Here is an 18,265-nt window from a genome sequence, read left to right on the forward strand (position 1 = left end):
TAAAAAATAGCACTCTTTTATTTTATTTATTAATAACTTAACAAAAAACATAAAATGTAGAAAAAAGTACATCTCTTTAATTAATATATATACAAAATTAAATGGGTCACCCGACGGGTAACCAACCCAAACCCGCTTAACCCGTTAATTAAACGGGTTGATTTTGAGTTGGCCCATTTATAAATGTCTACTAAACCCGAACCCGATTTAAACGGACAAGTCATGGGTCACCCTGATTTCAACCTACCCCTATGAATTTGAGTGGATTTATATAACTCCAAATTCAAGGCATTTTCAAACATAAGGTAAACATTACTTTAACATCTTATAATTAGCGAGTTTCAAATTGTATCCAAAAAATTTCTCTTTCAAAGTATTTTGGTAAGTTTAAAGGCTACTTTCTTTAAGTCACATAACTCAATTTGGTACACTGCAACACAGTAGTTAATTTATTCCCTTTCTTTCAAATTCTTAATCAAAATCTTGATAATTTGAACTTATTTAAAGTTATTTGAATAAAATAATTAATTAGATAATAAAATTTATTGAAGACAAAATATGGCAATAGTTATCATAATTAACATAAGAATATTAATGAGGCTCCCAATTCAAATATAATTTAATAAATTAGTATAGTATTTAGGATAAAATTCAGTAACAGTCCTTGAGTTTTTTAAAAATAACACTTCACCCCTTGTGTTTTCATGAACTATCAAAAAATCACTTGAATTTTAATTTTGTTGACAAAATGAATTTTCCATTAATTGACTGTTACTCAACCATTATGCATATGTACAGAAAATTAATGTTACTCATAACAATGATATTTTATTATGGCAAAAGTTTGATAAATTAAATTGAAAAAATTAATCACCACAATGTCTTGAAAAATTAATTGAGCAGTATGAAAACCTAATTGATTCTCTAATAAATTGGTCTATCTAGTCCAATGCTTTAAATCAAACAATTGACCACAACATATAAAAAAAAATCTATTATTATTTAAAATCTTATATATATATATATATATATATATAAATTTCTAATAAATTATAAAAAATACCTAGTGATTATAATGTTACAAAATATTTTTTAGAAATAATTTTCTTAAAAATTTGATGACTAAACATATCATAAAACAAATAAAACATTGTTCGATATTTTTAAATTCAAATCACTTATCAAATATAGTGTTAAAAAAACTAAAATTTCAAAATTCATTGTCTATAATTTAAAATTATAACATTGGATATTAGTTCTTTGTGTGTAAAATATGAATATTAAATAAATAAAAAAACACAAATTTATATTAATTGATTGGCTATTATTCTAAACAATTTACCTAATTTTCTTGATTTGATTCATGTTATTAAATATCATATTCAACCAAACCTAGAAGCAAGCCACAATTCAAGCAATTGTCTAATTTGCGTCAATTTTTTAGATTATATTTTAGTTGTTAAAAATATATTTAGCTATGTAATAATCTTGAAATATATATAGAAAATATTTTGTAACAATATAATTATTTAAGTAATTTTTCCTTAAATTATTAGGTACCTTGTAGTTTTATTGTGACGTGTAGTCTCATATGTAAAAGGGGTATAGGTAAACCCAATAGTAAGTATCATTCTCTTTCTTTTATAAGTCAAATGCTTCAATTAGGTCATTAAGAGTTGGGTCAAAAAATGACTATCACAAAGGTAAATAAGTGAAAGTCATCATGGAGGACGATGAACCCATTCCATTTCAAGGAAAAGGAAGGACATGATTATACTTTTACCTTGCATTTTGGATAGGGGAGTGTTAAATAGAGCTCAAATTTGGAGGGAGAGAAGCCAAACATCAACATGGAGGAAGTTGAAATGGTTACATAGCAAACTAATTTGGTTAAAAAAAAGAAAAAAAGAAGCGAACATACCTAGAAATTGTATTTGGGCTCATACTCATTATTGGCAAAGGAAACTTCTACCCATCGGGGCAGCTCAAGCTTGACCTATTTGACTAAGCAAAAAGAGGAAGAAAACAAATAGCATAAGGTCGAACCCTTTGCAATTGGACAAAAAGGAAGAAATGCATGCTTCCAACGGCTAGGGGTGTTCATGTATTAGGTTAGTTTGAATTGGCCCCAAAATTCCTACTAAACCCAACATTGTCGATTTCGTCAAAATCCAACCCTAAGTCAAATCATTAATTATGGTTTAATTTAGTTTGGGTTGATTTGGTTATTGGTGGGTTATGTCAAGTTTTGGAGGTTCAGCTTTTTTAAAAAGGAAGAAAAAGAAAAAAATAATACAAAGGAACATGAGAGGTTAAAATTTTTGTAAAACATGCTAAGATATGTTACCTTGAATGGTGTCAAATTGTCATTTAAGCTAAGTATATGTTTGATTTCTCACATATATATATATATATATATATATATTAATAAACAAAGTATCAACTCGCTTAATGTGCATTAAGGTCCTATTATATATTTATGTCATTTACAATCGATTTGGGTTGGGTTGGGTGGGTTGCACACTCAACCTGTTAGTTGATCCATGTATTCAAATGATACAAAAATTGAATTCGCCACTTGACCTACACGAAGTTTGAAACCATTTATATAGGTGGGGTTGGTTTGGCATGAGTGGATTGGATGGGTCTTTGAATAGTTTTGACAATGACATAATATGCTTAGACCAAAACTACTAACATGAACACATAGAAAGCTCACGAAAGACTTTGTAGTCAAAAATTGTATTATAGATATCTCAAAACTAATTTAAAAAAAAAAATTTGAACCATAAAATACATCAATCTATAATAGATGAGAATAAAAGACAAACATATAAGAAAAAGGGCAAATATGTTGACTTTAAATCAAAATATAGAAGAGAAAATTATACAAACATCCTTTGTCGTTTGACTCAAAAGAGGTGCCTTGTGATTTCATTAGTACTAAACAATTCCATGCTTTTGTACATGACAACAAATCTCTATAAAGAAAGTTCCTCTGCATATAGCATACCTTTATCTGAAGATCTTGTAGTACATTACATGGTAATTAATTATTTGTTGTCCCTAGTTTTATAGTTTGGAATTTCAGTTGGATTTCAATTGGTTTTAGCCCAAATCAGTCCATTTCACATCTACTGTGCTTAGACAAGCTAGGTGCAATAGCAGTGGAGGTCGTGGAATCCGCCTCCAGCAATCATTGAATGGCTTTTGTTTGGATCCATATGTAGTTGTAGGATCATATTTGAAGGGGGAACTTATACATTGCTAATGTAAAAATAGACTGTGTGGGCTATGGGCAATTGGGCATGTCCTACAATGCCATTCAATTAGTGCATAGGATTATGGTACAAGAGGCAGGAATCGAACCCGGGACACCTACCTGGGTCACAGGCACGTTCGGATCCGCCCTTGCCATCTGAGCCAGCGCCCAAAGGTATTAAGAAGCTTGTCTTGTTCATAGTAAGGGTCGTCAATCATTTACTTTTTATTCAGGAAATTTTACTTGTATTACTACCCACATATTAAGAAAAAAACAAGTTGTATCACCATCCATGTCTTGGTCATAAAACTTAAATATTTACACCCTGTGCACTGCTTTTGTTGTTGCTGCAGGATGAGATTGAAAACAAGATAGAAGTTGCTGATGCTTTGGCAGTTAAACTTCTTCAGCGATTTAATTACTCCGTCTCAGCAATGAAAACAACTTCGCAGCATCTATCAGAAGGCGGTCTGTTTTTTTCATTTAGTATCTCTCCAAGTGAAAATAAGCGCAGCTTCCAAATTCTGGTAATTGACCAGAGTCACAGAAGGCCTGAATCCTAATTTTGATGAAAGTTTGGGTTGCGACTCGTGAACAACAACACAAATTTGCTAGGCATGCAGTTGACATTAACTATTGTTTTCATTCGAGAATGTTTGGTGCGGCAGTTTAGATGATAACAAGGAATCTAGATCAAATGTGATTTTTACTCTGCAGCCAAAGTTCCCTTTGCTCTTGTGTTCTCATGACTCTTTAATTTTGGAAAATGGATGCAGTCCATGCATTGCCGGTTGAGATTGGGAAGTTGAAAGGAAGGCCGACTGAGGTGATTACTAATTGCAGTGCATTGTGCAATAGAATTTCCATAGAAGGGCCTGAACCTCTTCGTTGATCTATAGAGCCAGGTAATGTAGAAACCAGTAATAGCTCATCATCCTTGCAGAGAGTTTCAAATTGAAGCCAACTTCTCCTGGAAGACAAATCAAACTAGTTTTGTTTGATTTACTTTTGCTTTTTGTTTCTTTTCATGAACATGTTTGGGAATGTAACCAAATATCATGGTGCTATTTTGGCATGCTGGAATGAAATGGAATTGAATTTATTCATTGATTTCATTATGTTTCTTACTCAAATTTTCATTCTATTTTTCTATTTCCATTCAATGTGCAAATCAAATATTTTCTGCGTTTTAATCTGATGAGATGGTACTCTTCTCTGTATCTACACGTTTTCTGACATGCTTTTACTATTAGTAACTGTGTCTAAGAAATTAATATTATTTAATTTCTCACGTACTTACACCAAGCTTTTTCAATTTTTGTTTTAAAGTCAAAAATTAAAAACGAAAAGGGCTTTAAAGCTACCTCTAATTTTTTTCACAAATTCATCGCCCAGTACCAATCACACGCATTCCCATTCCCCCTTTCTCTTCCACCCTGTGTCTCCTTCCAATGGCGGCGTCAAACGACACTCCTAGATCCGGATCCGGAACTCCGGCCGGTGACGGGGATGCCCCAGTACCGCCCGAGCGCAGGGTGGCCTTGATCACCGGCATCACGGGACAGGACGGATCCTACTTGACGGAGTTCCTGCTGAACAAGGGGTACGCCGTTCACGGCCTAATCCGGCGGTCCTCCAATTTCAACACCCAGCGGATCAATCACATCTACATCGACCCCCACAACGCCCACAAAGCCCGCATGAAGCTCCATTACGCTGACCTCACCGACGCCTCCTCCCTCCGCCGCTGGCTCGACAGTCTCCACCCTGACGAGATCTACAACCTCGCCGCCCAGTCCCACGTCGCCGTCTCCTTCGAGATCCCCGACTACACCGCCGACGTCGTCGCCACCGGCGCCCTCCGCCTCCTGGAGGCCGTCCGCTCCCACATCGCCGCCACCGGCCGCTCCCACATCCGCTACTACCAGGCAGGGTCATCCGAAATGTTCGGGTCTACTCCCCCTCCCCAGTCCGAATCCTCCCCCTTCCACCCCCGCTCCCCCTACGCCGCCGCTAAATGCGCTGCCCACTGGTACACCGTCAATTACCGCGAAGCGTACGGGATCTTCGCCTGCAACGGAATCCTCTTCAACCACGAATCGCCCCGGCGCGGGGAGAACTTCGTGACGCGGAAGATCACTCGGGCCGTGGGTCGGATCAAGATCGGGTTGCAGAGCAAGCTGTACTTGGGGAACTTACAGGCGTCGCGGGACTGGGGTTTCGCGGGAGATTATGTGGAGGCAATGTGGTTGATGCTGCAGCAGGAGACGCCGGACGACTACGTGGTGGCGACGGAGGAGTCGCACACGGTGCAGGAGTTCTTGGAGGCGGCGTTTGGGTACGTCGGATTGAATTGGAAGGATCATGTGGCAATCGACAAGCGGTATTTCAGGCCGGCGGAGGTGGATAATCTCAAGGGGGATTCGAGCAAGACGAGAAGGGTTCTTGGCTGGAAACCCAAGGTGGGATTTGAAAAGCTAGTGAAGATGATGGTGGATGAAGATATTGAACTGGCGAAGAGGGAGAAGGTTTTGGTTGATGCTGGGTTCATGGACGCTCAGCAACAACCATGAGTGAGTGATTTGAGCGATTTGTTTCTCGTATCTGATAATTTGGTTCGGATCGTACCAACCTTCTTCAATGATGAAGATGGGATCAGGTTGAATGTTTTGATTCAGAAGGTGAATCTTACTGTTGTGTTCTTCTTCTTCTTCTTCTTCTTCTTCGTTTTTTAAAGTTTTTTTTATTAAATTAAATTACGGGGCGTTTGAGTTTCTTTTAATCCATTCATTCAATTCTCTGCTGATGAATTTATGAAGCCAAGGGGAAAATATTGCTGTTGAGTTTTTATTACTTATTACAGCACAATGCAGCAGTTAGTTTAGTTTAGTTTTGTTAGTTGTTCTTTTTCTGTTTTTTCTGTTTGTTCTCTTTACTTTTTTCCTTTCATCTTCTTCCTCTGGCTATATATACAGAGGCTTCAGTCTGTAATGTAGTTGAGGAAAATAATAGAAAAGTTTTCTTTCTCTTGCTCAAGTCTTTATCTGCTGCTGCCATGCTCTGTTTCATGGTATCAGAGCTTTAAAGCTGTGTAGGATCACTGCCATGTCTACTTCCTCTATTTTAATGAATAATACGAATGAAGAAAACAATCCATACCACTTACAGAGTGGTGATTCACTAGGTACAATGTTGGTTTCAAATGTCCTTACTGGGGAAAATTACCATACATGGAGTAGATCTATGATGATGGCTTTGAAGGCAAAGAATAAGATTCGTTTGTGAATGGAACAATCGTTCGTCTAGTTTTAACAGATGCTTCAAATGCTCTGTGGGAAAGATGCAATAATATGGTATCTTTTTGGATCTTCAACTCATTGTCAGGAGAAATTGGGACCAGCATCATTTGGTCCCACACTGGCAAGGATATGTGGCAAGATCTCAAGAATAGGTTCACACAAGGAAATGGACCAAGAATTTTTCAACTTTAGAAAGATTTATCAATGTTAGTTCAAGAAAATATGTCAGTAAGAGATTATTATACAAAATTTAAGTCTTTATGGGATGAATTGGCTAATTATAATCAAATTCCCACTTGTTCTTGTGGTGTACTAAGAACATGCACTTATGATGCCATTCGGGAATTCTTGAAATATCAAGATAAACAGCATGTCATTCAATTCTTGATGGGATTAAATGAAGGTTTTTTTCATATTAGAGGGCAGATTCTGATGATGGAACCTCTACTAGAAATAAACAAAGTTTTTTCTTGAATGTTCCAAGAAGAGAAACATTGAGAAATCTGCAAACTTGGGGTAATTGACACAATTGCTCTTATGAGTAAAACACCAGAATCAAATTTTTCAGGCCACAAATTTACTTCTGGAATTTAGCAGCAAAGGAGAGTCAAATTGTTTTGCACTCATTGTGGATTGAATAATCACACAGTTGATAAATGCTATAAAATACATGGCTATCCTCTAGGTTTTAAATTCAGTAATTCTCGACAAAAGGGAAAGTCTTCATGCTAATCAAGTTACAAGTCATCCTCTTGATACAACCTTTGAATCTTATAATAACTTGCCTTTCTCTTAAGAGGTGTCAGAAATTATTAGCTCTAATCCACTCACAACCTGATAAAACTATCAGTCATCAAACAGCCAATGTTGTTTCTACCACTCCTCCACAGAATACCCAAGGTATGATACATTCAAGTTTTTCTTCGAGTTGTTCAGCGTCTTCATCAACATCTCAGCATCATTGGATTGTAGACACTGGTGCTACAAATTATATTGTTCATTCCACTACTGTTATGCTTCCAAATGGAAACATTGTCCCAGTTACTCATCTTGACACAGTTAAATTGTCTGAAAGCTTAACTCTCAAAGATGTACTTTGTGTACCATCTTTCTCATATAATTTGCTTTCGGTTAGTAAGCTTACTTCATCTCATAAATGTATTTTTATTTTCTTACTTGATGTTTATTTCATTTAGGAATTTACCCCCTGGAGGATGATTAGGATTGCTAAAAAATCTGCTGGGTTATACATCTTGCAACACTCGGCTGCTCATTTTGTTGAGTTTTCACCAACATCCAATATTGTGAACTATTTCATAAACTCGAAAATTTGGCATAGTAGATTAGGACATTCTTCTATGTCCCGATTGAATTTTCTTTCAAAAAATGTATCAGATATTAGTTTTTCAGACAAACCTGATGATCATTGTACAGTTTATCCTTTGGCTAAACAGAAAAGACTTCCTTTTGAGATTCATTCATATGATAAAAGTTTTTCTTTCAATCTTGTTCATGCTGATATATGGGGACCATTTTCTGTTCCAACTCATAATGACTCTAGATATTTTCTTACCTTAGTGGATAACCATTCTAGATTTACTTGGACCTACTTAATGAAAAAGAATCTGAAGTTCAAAATATTTTATTGCTTTTTACAATCTGGTTGAAACACAGTTTGAGACAAAAATTAAATGTGTAAGATCTGTTAATGGTAGAGTTCAACATGATAAATTTTTTTTAATTCAAAAGGAATCTTGCATCAAGTATCATGTGTAGAAACACCTCAACAAAATTCTATATTTGAGAGAAAGCACCAACATCTTTTAAATGTAGCAAGATCGTTAAAATTTCAATCAAACATACCTTTGATTTTCTGGGGAGAGTGCATCCTTACTGCAACATATCTTATTAATAGACTTCCATATTTAATTTTGAATAACAAATCTCCACATGAAGTTTTGTATAATTTAGTTCCAGCATATAAATATTTAAAAGTTTTTGGATGTTTGTGTTATGCATCAACCCTTACCTAATCCAAATCAAAATTTTCTTCAAGAGCAAGACATTGTATGTTTATAGGATATCCATCTGGTATAAAAGGCTACAAACTTTATGAATTGGAATAGAAAACATTTTTTGTTTCTCGAGATGTCATATTTCATGAATCTATATTTCCTTTTTCCTCTGATTTCAATAGGACTTCTAGACATGACAATTCATCTCAGTCAAATACCACTTCAAAAAGTTCTATTCTAGTTCTTCCTAAGCCAGTTTCAGATTATAATGAGCATATAATCCTTCCTGAACCATTGTCATCAGCAATTCCTCCTCCTGTTCCTCTTGTTTCTTCTAATACAGATGTACCTTTACATGATGCAAATCAATTTCCACCTTTGCGAAAATAAACTCGACAACACAAAATGCCTGGTTATTTGCAATCCTATCATTGCAACTTAGCTACTTCTAATTCTCAATCATCTCCCAGGGATCCTGCTACTATTTCAGGTACTAAACATAGTATTTCTGAAGTTCTTTCTTACTCTAGATTATTTGAATCACATAGAGCATTTTCAATTGCTATTTCTTCTGATTTTGAACCTTTATTTTATCACCAAGCTGTCCAGAATGCTCATTGGAGAGATGCTATGTCTGCAGAATTATCTGCATTAGAAATGAATGACACCTGGGTTCTCATCACACTACCACCTAATAAAACTCCTATAGGGTGTGAGTGGGTTTATAAAACAAAATACAATTCTGATGGTTCAATAGAGAGACACAAGGCACGACTTGTTGCTAAAGATCATACACAATTGGAAGGCTTAAATTTTTTTGAGACTTTCTCACCTGTTGCAAAGATGGTTACTGTCAGGTGTATCTTATCACTTGCTGCGATACATAATTGGCATATCTTTCATCTCGATGTTAATAATGCATTTCTGTATGGAGAATTAGATGAGGAAGTTTTTATGAAGCCACCTCTAGGTTTTAGCAAAGGGGACAAAAGAGTGTAAATTGCAAAAATCTTTATATGGCTTGAAGCAAGCTTCAAGGCAGTGGAATTCCAAATTTACTTCTGTGTTGTTTACAATGGGATTTTCACAATTAAAGGCTGATTATTCATTGTTCACTAAGAAAGAAGGAAATTCTTTTGTTGCCTTGTTGCTGTATGTCGATGATATACTCCTAGCTATCAGTGATTTAGCTGCTCTTGAACATGTTAAAAGATCACTAAGTGCTGAGTTTAAGTTGAAGGATTTGGGGCTTGAGAAATTTTTTTTTGGTATGGAGATAGCTCGATCAAACAAGGGCATATCTTTATCTCAAAGAAAATATTGTTTGGAGCTTATTTCAGATTCTGGATTGCTTGCTGCTAAATCAGTTTTATTTCCTATGGATCCTCATACAAAATTATCTAAAGATATTGGTGACTTGGTAGATGATGTTTCAGCTTACAGAAGACTTATTGGTAGGTTATTGTACTTGACTCACACCATACCTGACATTACCTTTGCTGTGCATCATCTTAGTCAATTTTTAGATACCCCTCGCATTCCCCCATTTACAAGCTACTATGTGAATCTTGCGATATCTCAAATCTGCTCCTGGCCAAGGATTATTTTTTCCATCTTCATCAAAGGTTCATATCAAAGCTTTTTCAGATTCAGATTGGGCTAGCTGTTTGGATACTCACAGATTTATCAGCGGATATTGTGTTTTCATTGGGGATTCTCTTGTATCATGGAAGTCTAAAAAGCAAGAAACCATCTCCCGTTCTTCGGCAGAAGCTGAATATAGATCAATGGCATTCACAGTCTGTGAGATTATTTGGATCAAAGCTATACTTGCTGACTTGCATCACTCCCATCCTCAACCAGCTCTCTTATTTTGTGATAACCAAGCAGCCCTTCACATAGCAGCCAATTCAGTCTATCATGAGCGTACTAAACATATTGAAATCAATTGTCATTTGGTTCGTGAGAAATTACAAGAGGGTCTTATTACCACTTTATATGTATTTTCTGCTCATCAGATTGCAGATTTAATGACCAAGCCTTTAGGTTATCAAGCTTTTGCAGTACTTTTATCCAAGATGAATGTGCATAATATCTACACATCATCTTGAGGGAGACTATTACAGCACAATGCAACAGTTAGTTTAGTTTTGTTAGTTGTTCTTTTTCTGTTTTTTCTGTTTTCTGTTTCTCTTTACTTCTGTTTTTTCTTTTCGTCTTCTTCCTCTGGCTATGTATACAGAGGCTTCAGTTTGTAATGTAGTTGAGGAAAATAATAGAAAAGTTTTCTTTCTCTTGCTCAAGTCTTTATCTGCTGCTGCCATACTCTGTTTCATTACTCTTTATAGAAGTCCTTTATTTCTATAATAGAGATATTGGGAAGGTGAACTGCTCAAGAAAAGACCTTGCTTGGAACTTGGGCTGCAACTGGGTATGGTAATGCAATGTTTTGACTCAGTTTTTTTTTTTTGTCCTTCTACTTATTGTAGTGCAAATGAAATAGAATTCAGAGGTATTCCCATTTCTCAGTGAATTTATGGATTCTTTTTTTTTTTTTCATATTGTATTTTAAAACTCTTATCAACTGAACTCTTATTACAGTTGAATCATAATTAATTAGCAAATTTGTCTCTGTTGGGGTCATCTATAAATCCCACTCACTTGATGGAATTTGCAATAAGAGAACTCCTGATTACCCCCAGTGTGACTTAGTTTAATTTGTTGTAATTCCTGGATTACTTGTTAACATGCTCAGGATGTCATTCCAATAATCAATGATATATATATATATATATATATGCACACACGTATATAAATTATTCATTGGCTGAGTATTTTTCTCAATATCTAAAGATGAAAAATCAATCCTTCCATAATTTCTTTTATTTTTCTTGAGAACTTCCAAGTTATCCACTTGGCCAAAGATTTTACATTACTTCCATGAGCTCATCACATGGTCAGGAAGGGTCAAACCATGAGTACAGTAACCATGTCATCTCATCAGATTAAAACAAATTATACAGAAAATATTTGATTTGCAGATGGAATAGAAATATAAAAAATAGAATGAAAATTTGAGTAAGAAACATAATGAATCAATTAATAAATTCAATTCCATTTCATTCCAGCATACCAAATTAGCACCATGATATTTGGTTGCATTCCAAATCATATTCATGAAAAGAAACAAAAGACAAAAGTATATCAAACGAAACTAGTTTGACTTTTTTTTTTCCAGGAGAAGTTGGCTTCAATTTGAAATTATCTGCAAGGATGATGAGCCATTATTGGTTTCTACATTACCAGTAGCTGCTGCAAATGGCTCTATAGATGATCGAAGAGGTTCAGGCCCTTCTATGAAAATTCTATTGCACAATGCATTGCAGTTACTAATCACCTCAGTCAGGCTTCCTTTCAACTCCCCAATCTCAACCTGCAATGCATGGACTGCATCCATTTTCCAAAATAAAGAGTCATGAGAATACAAGAACATCTAGACTGGAGCTTCAACACAGGTGGGCTACGGAATACCTAACAACTATTGCATGCTGAATTGAGGTGGGTACCTGCTAGCAAAGTGGTGATGACTGGGAATGATAAGCAGCCAGCGTGGTCCCTTTCATGTATTATTGGAAAACCTTTTTTTTTTTTTGTCATAGTGCTGTTGTAGCCATTACAAGTTTCAGTTGTCACTGGCTGTGTTTTTGATTTGTGATACAAATTTTGATTGTGTATTTCCAGAGTCGTATACAGGATAATTAAAAAACATTAGATGCATCCATACTGTATCTTCTTTTTGGTGATTTTTTTTTTCTTTACCAATAAGATACTAGTGCTGAAGTTTGCTGAACATGTTCAGGTTATGCCTTGCATTCTTCTAGAGTGTTCCTGTTATGGAGTGATTGTTAGTTTCTTTAGTGATTTGATGGTGGTATGGTTTTTTTGACGGGGCATAACCAGTTTTAACTTACATGGCCTCGTGATTTTACCTTTTGTAAATCAAGATTAACGATTGGGTATTAAAACACAATGGCGCTTGCAAGCCTCAAGGGATTGTGAATTTGGACCTTCTCTAAGTGGAAGCCTGCAATATGCATATTTTGATTATTTTCCCTTTTAGAATTTCTTTGGCATCTCTATCTAGATAGTGGCAGTGTGGCATGACATATGGCATGTCTTATCAGCCATATTATACCCCTGTATTTTGCTTTTAACTTGTGTTTATCATCCTTGTTTTTTTTATTGGGTAGTTCTCCTCCCTGGAGTTTTAACTGATGTGGTTAATATATGGTTATCAAGAAATGAATTAAGTACCAGGTGTAACAGACTATGCCCTGGCTTTGAACAGGTAAGGCTGTTTCTGTCAGATGATTGTCCATCACAAGTTGGCCTAGACGCTCAAGATCATCTTCAAGAAAAGTCATCAAGATATTGCATTGAAACTCCATGGACTCTGATGACCTTCTCCCTGGCTTTGAAGTGTCTCATCATGCAAACCAGTTGAAGGGGATATTTTCTTTCATTCCTCCAATGAAATGGAAATGCCCTCCCAAAGTATGTTATTTTACTTATTTAATTACTTAGGCATTGTGGAATAATTGTTGCTTATTTGCTGGGAAAGATTTTATGCCTCCTTTCTGATTGTTCTGTTTCAACTATTTCCTCATAATTATGGTATAAATTTTAGTTAGGTTTTTAAATTTGATTGCTTGTTTTTCCCTTCCCTGTAAAATAGTTTTTTTTTAGTCAAAATTGGCAAGTGGCAGCTGGTGAAGAAATCAAGGAGGCCAGAGATCAGAGACTGAGGGAATTGACAGTGTTTGAAGCTATTTATCCCCGACTTTTGTCGATTCCTTCCAGGTAATACATTTATCTTAACCCCAAAATCTCTTTGGGGCTCTTTTGCTCTTGGGTTGAACTTTGTACAATTTTCTTGGTATATAGCCCTTCAGTTTCATTGGAGAAGATGACCCAAAACATCTACAACCTTATTTTGCGGCACCAGTCAGCACTTCCATGATTTTGCCACCCCAATATTAACCCAAAGCTCGTTGGCATCTTCAACTCCCATTGCTTCACAATCCAACATTCCTGCCTTAAATCCACTAGCCAATGAAAAAGCTGCACTTGAGAAATTACCTCGTTCAGAGGTTGATATTACTGCTTCTACCTTTACTGCAATCATGAAAAGCAATGAGCAGCCCTGAAGTGATCACCAACTTGCTTATTAAAATCCTCAGCAACCCAGAAGTGATCGAGAAATTGATGGACGGTTGTGAAACACCTGCCAACACTGAAGCAGCCACGGTGCCTGCATCAAAGCCCCTAAATCCATCATCCTGTTTGTCCAGACCAGAACCATTGTCCAGACCAAAGCCCTCTTCAACTGCGATGGTTCCCGAAGAAGCACCTGCCTATACGGGGACAACATCCATGCCTCAATCAAAGCCAGATATAGCATTGCCAAGCCTAAAACCCAAAATGGTTTCCTCTCTGCCACCACCAAAGATGCTTCCCCAGCTACAAGTACCTACCAGTACAGAAGCAACTCCCATATCCAGATCAAAGCAGGCAAATTAGCTGGACCCCTTGCCCAGCTCTGGTCCTGGTGTGGCTTTTTCACCAGGATTGGCAAATGGATATGTTAACCCCATCTCACAAGGGATGAGCTCTGGTTCATATCCAATGCTTTCCCTGCAAAACATGGGTCCAAAAATTAGCTCAGTGGCCACGAAACCATCAATCTTGAAAGATGCCAACTACTATAATAACCTTGTTAAGTTACATGGGGGAGAAAGGCAAGAAATCCCAGATCCTATTTCTCTGTTTTTTTTTTGGATTGTCGTGAGAACTCCAGTCATCGACGTGCCATTCTTCAGACCCCCCAATGCAACACCAAACTCACGGGTCGGCGGCCTTCACCCCTGATTCGCCAGCTAGGTTTATCGGATGCATTTACGGTATCCACGCGCAGGTTAGCCATTCGTCAAAACCAATCCTAGGACACGTGTCAGGAACGATCCTTGGCAAAGCTAGGCCGCCAGAACTGAGCGTGTCAACTGGGGATCGAACACACGATCCCCCCCACTGGAGTGCGCGTGTCTTTCCTCCGCACCCATGCCCTGGGGGCATGCAATTGATTGATATTCGTAAGAGTTACAAGATCTGCGCATGGTACAATTTCAACTTTGGTTTTCACGAGCCTTGGTGGGGCTTAAGACCTAGTCGAAAATAGTAAAACGAAGTGGCTTTTGATCTCACATGGACGTGCCATTAAGGACGAAATAGTTTAGTTTGACAAAATTTTGTAAGTACCAATTCTTAATTTCAATTGAAATATTATGAGTTTTAACAAGCGTTAATATAAAAGTATAGACAATTTTAATTAAATTCACACCTTTAAATCTTTTTAAAAAATCTTAAAATTTTAATGTGTAGGACAAATATTCATGCATAGGAATTCATTAAAAATGCTATATAATTTTAGGTGTGCATGAAATTTATTTAGAAGCTAGTTTGAAAAGTAATGTTTTATTTGATTCGTGAAATGAAATAAGGTAAAAATGAAATATTTTGCGTGTACAAGAACATAATTTACAAAATAAGGTAATTTCTATTTTAAGGCTAATAAATATGTGAAAGTTAATGCCGTGCAAACTAAGAGTTAAATGTCTATTCTTATGTTATTTTATATTGGAATAAAATGAATGTTTGTATAGTTATTTTTAAAAAAATTATTTTATTTATGTATAACAACTATATGATTCTCATCTTATTCTATTTCATGAATCAAAATAACTTTGTGAGGAAACAACTAGACGTAGAGAGTGAAAATTCTAAATCTCATTAATTATTAAAATTATTACATCAATAAGTATATATATAGCTTAAGCTGTACTACACAAGAACTAACAAATTGAACAGATAAAATAACAAACCAAATATAGTTAAATTACAATAATATTCTTTGAAGACTAACTAATTCTCTAACTATATTTACAGGTGGCAGCTGACTGTTTAACACTCCACCTCAAGATGGATGTGATTGAGTATGAACATCAATTACACCTCTCTTGGAAAGCAATGAAGCAAAGGAAGGAAATTTTAGAGGTTTTGTGAAGATGTCTGCTAGCTGATTTTGTGAAGTGACTTGCAGTGTTTTGATAACACCAGCTTGTAATTTCTCCCGAACTATATGGCTGTCTATCTCTATATATTTTGTTCTCTCATGGAATATCAGATTAGCAGCTATATGTAGTGCTGCTTGATTGTCACAAAAAATAAAGGTCGACCTTGTATACTCAATCTTTAAATCCTTCAATAGTGAAATCAGCCAAGTTATTTCACAGACAATAGCGACCATGGATCTATATTTTGATTTGCAGATGATCTAGAGATTGTCTTCTGTTTCTTGGATTTCCATGAAACTAAAGAATTTCCTAGGAAAACACAGTAACCCGTGACTAATCTCCTAGTCTTTATGCAACTTGCCCAATCTGAGTCACAAAAAGCCTTCAAATGCATGTCTGAAGAAGTTGAGAAGAACAATCCTTGACCAGGAGTAACCTTGATATACCTCAGCACCCGATATGCTGCAATCAAGTGAGGTACCCTTGGCTTGTCCATGAATTGACTTAGAACCTGAATTGCATAGGATAGATCTGGCCTTGTAATAGTTAGGTACAACATTCTCCCAATTAATCTTCTATAGGTAGTGGGATCTTCAAGTAATCCCCTTCTTTTGTAGTCAATTTTAGGTTTTGCTCCATAGGAAATTTGACTGCCTTAGAGCCTATATAACCTGAATCGTTAAGGATGTCTAAGGCATATTTCCTTTGACAGATGGAAATGCCTCTTTTAGACCTTGCTACCTCTATCCCCAAGAAGTACTTCAATTATCCTAGATCTTTAATTTTAAACTTCTCATGTAGGAAGTGTGTTAGATCCTTAAACTCCTGTAAATCATTCCCTGCCAAAATCACATCATCTACATATACTATGATAGCAGTGTATGACTCACCATTATCCTCTGTGAAGAGGGAATAGTCTGCAAGTGACTGTTTGTAACCTAATTTTGTCAAAGAAGTGGATAATTTTGAGTACCATTGTTGTGATGCTTGCTTGAGCCCATAAAGTGACTTGTTTAGCTTACATACAATATTCTTCCCCTTGCTAGCAAATCCGGGAGGCACGCACATATGAACTTCCTTATGAAGGTCTCCATGAAGGAAGACATTATTGACATCTAATTGATGGAGGTGCCAACCTTTGATAACATCAATGGATAAGATGCATCGGACACTAACCAGCTTAGCAACAGGACTAAAAGTCTCGGTATAATCCAAGCCTGCTTACTATGTGAAACCTTTGGCCACAAGCTGAGCTTTGGGCCTCTCAACAGTGCCATCAGATTTGAACTTAATCTTGTAAACCCATTTATTATCAATGACAACTTTCCCAGGAGGCAATTTAGTCAAGATCCATGTGTGATTGTCTTCTAAGGCCTTGATTTCAACAACCATAGCTTTTCTCCATCCAGGATGAAGAGCTGCCTCCTTATAAGATTTAGGTTCAACGAGGTTGGTATCGAGGACACAAAAGCTTGATGGGCAAGAGAAAGATTGGAAGTGGATGTGTAGGGAGAAATGTCATGAGGACAACCTGGACTTGCAACAGTGGTAAAGTTGGACTGATTTGTCAGAGAAGGCAGAGAACAGTGATAATCCTAGAGGTAAGAAGGAGATTGAATTTGTCTTGAAGTCCTTCTCAAAGGAACAGAGGGAATGGAAGTATTGGAGTCACTTGGAGAATCAACAGAAGCTTCAATCGGATCTGGTGTAATATTTGGACTGTGGGAAGATAGGTCAGAGGTGGATGGATTTGAACTAATAATGGGAGTTGAAGAGGGTGGAAAATTCACACAACTTGGTAGAATGGGATGAGGAATACTAGAGGAATGATTATGTGAAAATTTCTAAAAGGGAAAAACATGCTTATGGAACACATCTCGATCTATGAATATCTTTTGAGTGTGTCGATCATATAGTTTATAGCCCTTTACAGAATGAGGATAACCTACAAATATGCAGGACTTTGCTCTAGGGTCGAATTTGGTTCTACCATGTGAAATAGTAGATGCAAAACAAAGGCAACCGAAAACTCTAAGATGAGAGTAACTAGGAATTTTATAGAACAACATCTCAAAAGGAGATTTGCCATTGAGAATTGGAGTAGGTAACATATTAATGAGGTAAACCGCAATTAAAACACACTCACCCCAAAAATGAAGAGGTAAGTTGGAATGAAATCGAAGAGATCTAGCCACGGCAAGGATGTGTTGATGCTTTCATTCAACGACACCATTCTGTTGTGGTTTATGAACACAAGATTTTTTATGAGCAATGCCTTTGGAAATAAAAAAATTAGGCATGTGGAATTCTGCACCATTATCAGTACATATGGCTTGTGTAGTAATATGAAACTGAGTTTCAACAAAAGAGACAAAAGATTGCAAGTAATAACTGGCTTGTGCCTTAGACTGCATTCGGTATAGCCAAGTGCATCGGGTATGATCATCTACAATGGTCGGAAAATACCTTGCACCATCAATTAATTTAGTAGAGAAAGGTCCCCAGGTATCACAATGCACAAGTTGAAAAGCTATTGAACATTTATTATTGCTGTTTGGG

The 18,265-nt window shown here is 36.4% G+C and overlaps 1 protein-coding gene across 5 annotated transcripts; it reads left to right on the forward strand.

Moving 5' to 3' along the window:
- Positions 1-4,625: 4,625 nt before the first annotated feature.
- Positions 4,626-15,921, forward strand: LOC131168350 (GDP-mannose 4,6 dehydratase 1-like). Of its 5 annotated transcripts, XM_058127714.1 has the most exons (4): positions 4,626-5,943; positions 11,815-12,134; positions 12,925-13,130; positions 15,579-15,921. In XM_058127714.1, the coding sequence occupies exon 1, from the start codon at positions 4,714-4,716 to the stop codon at positions 5,833-5,835; it is 1,122 nt and encodes a 373-aa protein (XP_057983697.1). In that variant the 5' UTR covers positions 4,626-4,713; the 3' UTR covers positions 5,836-5,943; positions 11,815-12,134; positions 12,925-13,130; positions 15,579-15,921. The 5 variants fall into 5 exon arrangements, with proteins under 5 accessions (XP_057983697.1, XP_057983694.1, XP_057983696.1 ...); XM_058127711.1 differs by lacking the exon at positions 15,579-15,921 and having other exon boundaries at positions 12,925-13,278; XM_058127713.1 differs by lacking the exon at positions 15,579-15,921 and having other exon boundaries at positions 11,815-12,091; positions 12,925-13,278.
- Positions 15,922-18,265: the final 2,344 nt, after the last annotated feature.

Source organism: Malania oleifera, chromosome 11 (genome assembly GCF_029873635.1).
Source record: "Malania oleifera isolate guangnan ecotype guangnan chromosome 11, ASM2987363v1, whole genome shotgun sequence".
NCBI lineage: Eukaryota > Viridiplantae > Streptophyta > Magnoliopsida > Santalales > Ximeniaceae > Malania > Malania oleifera.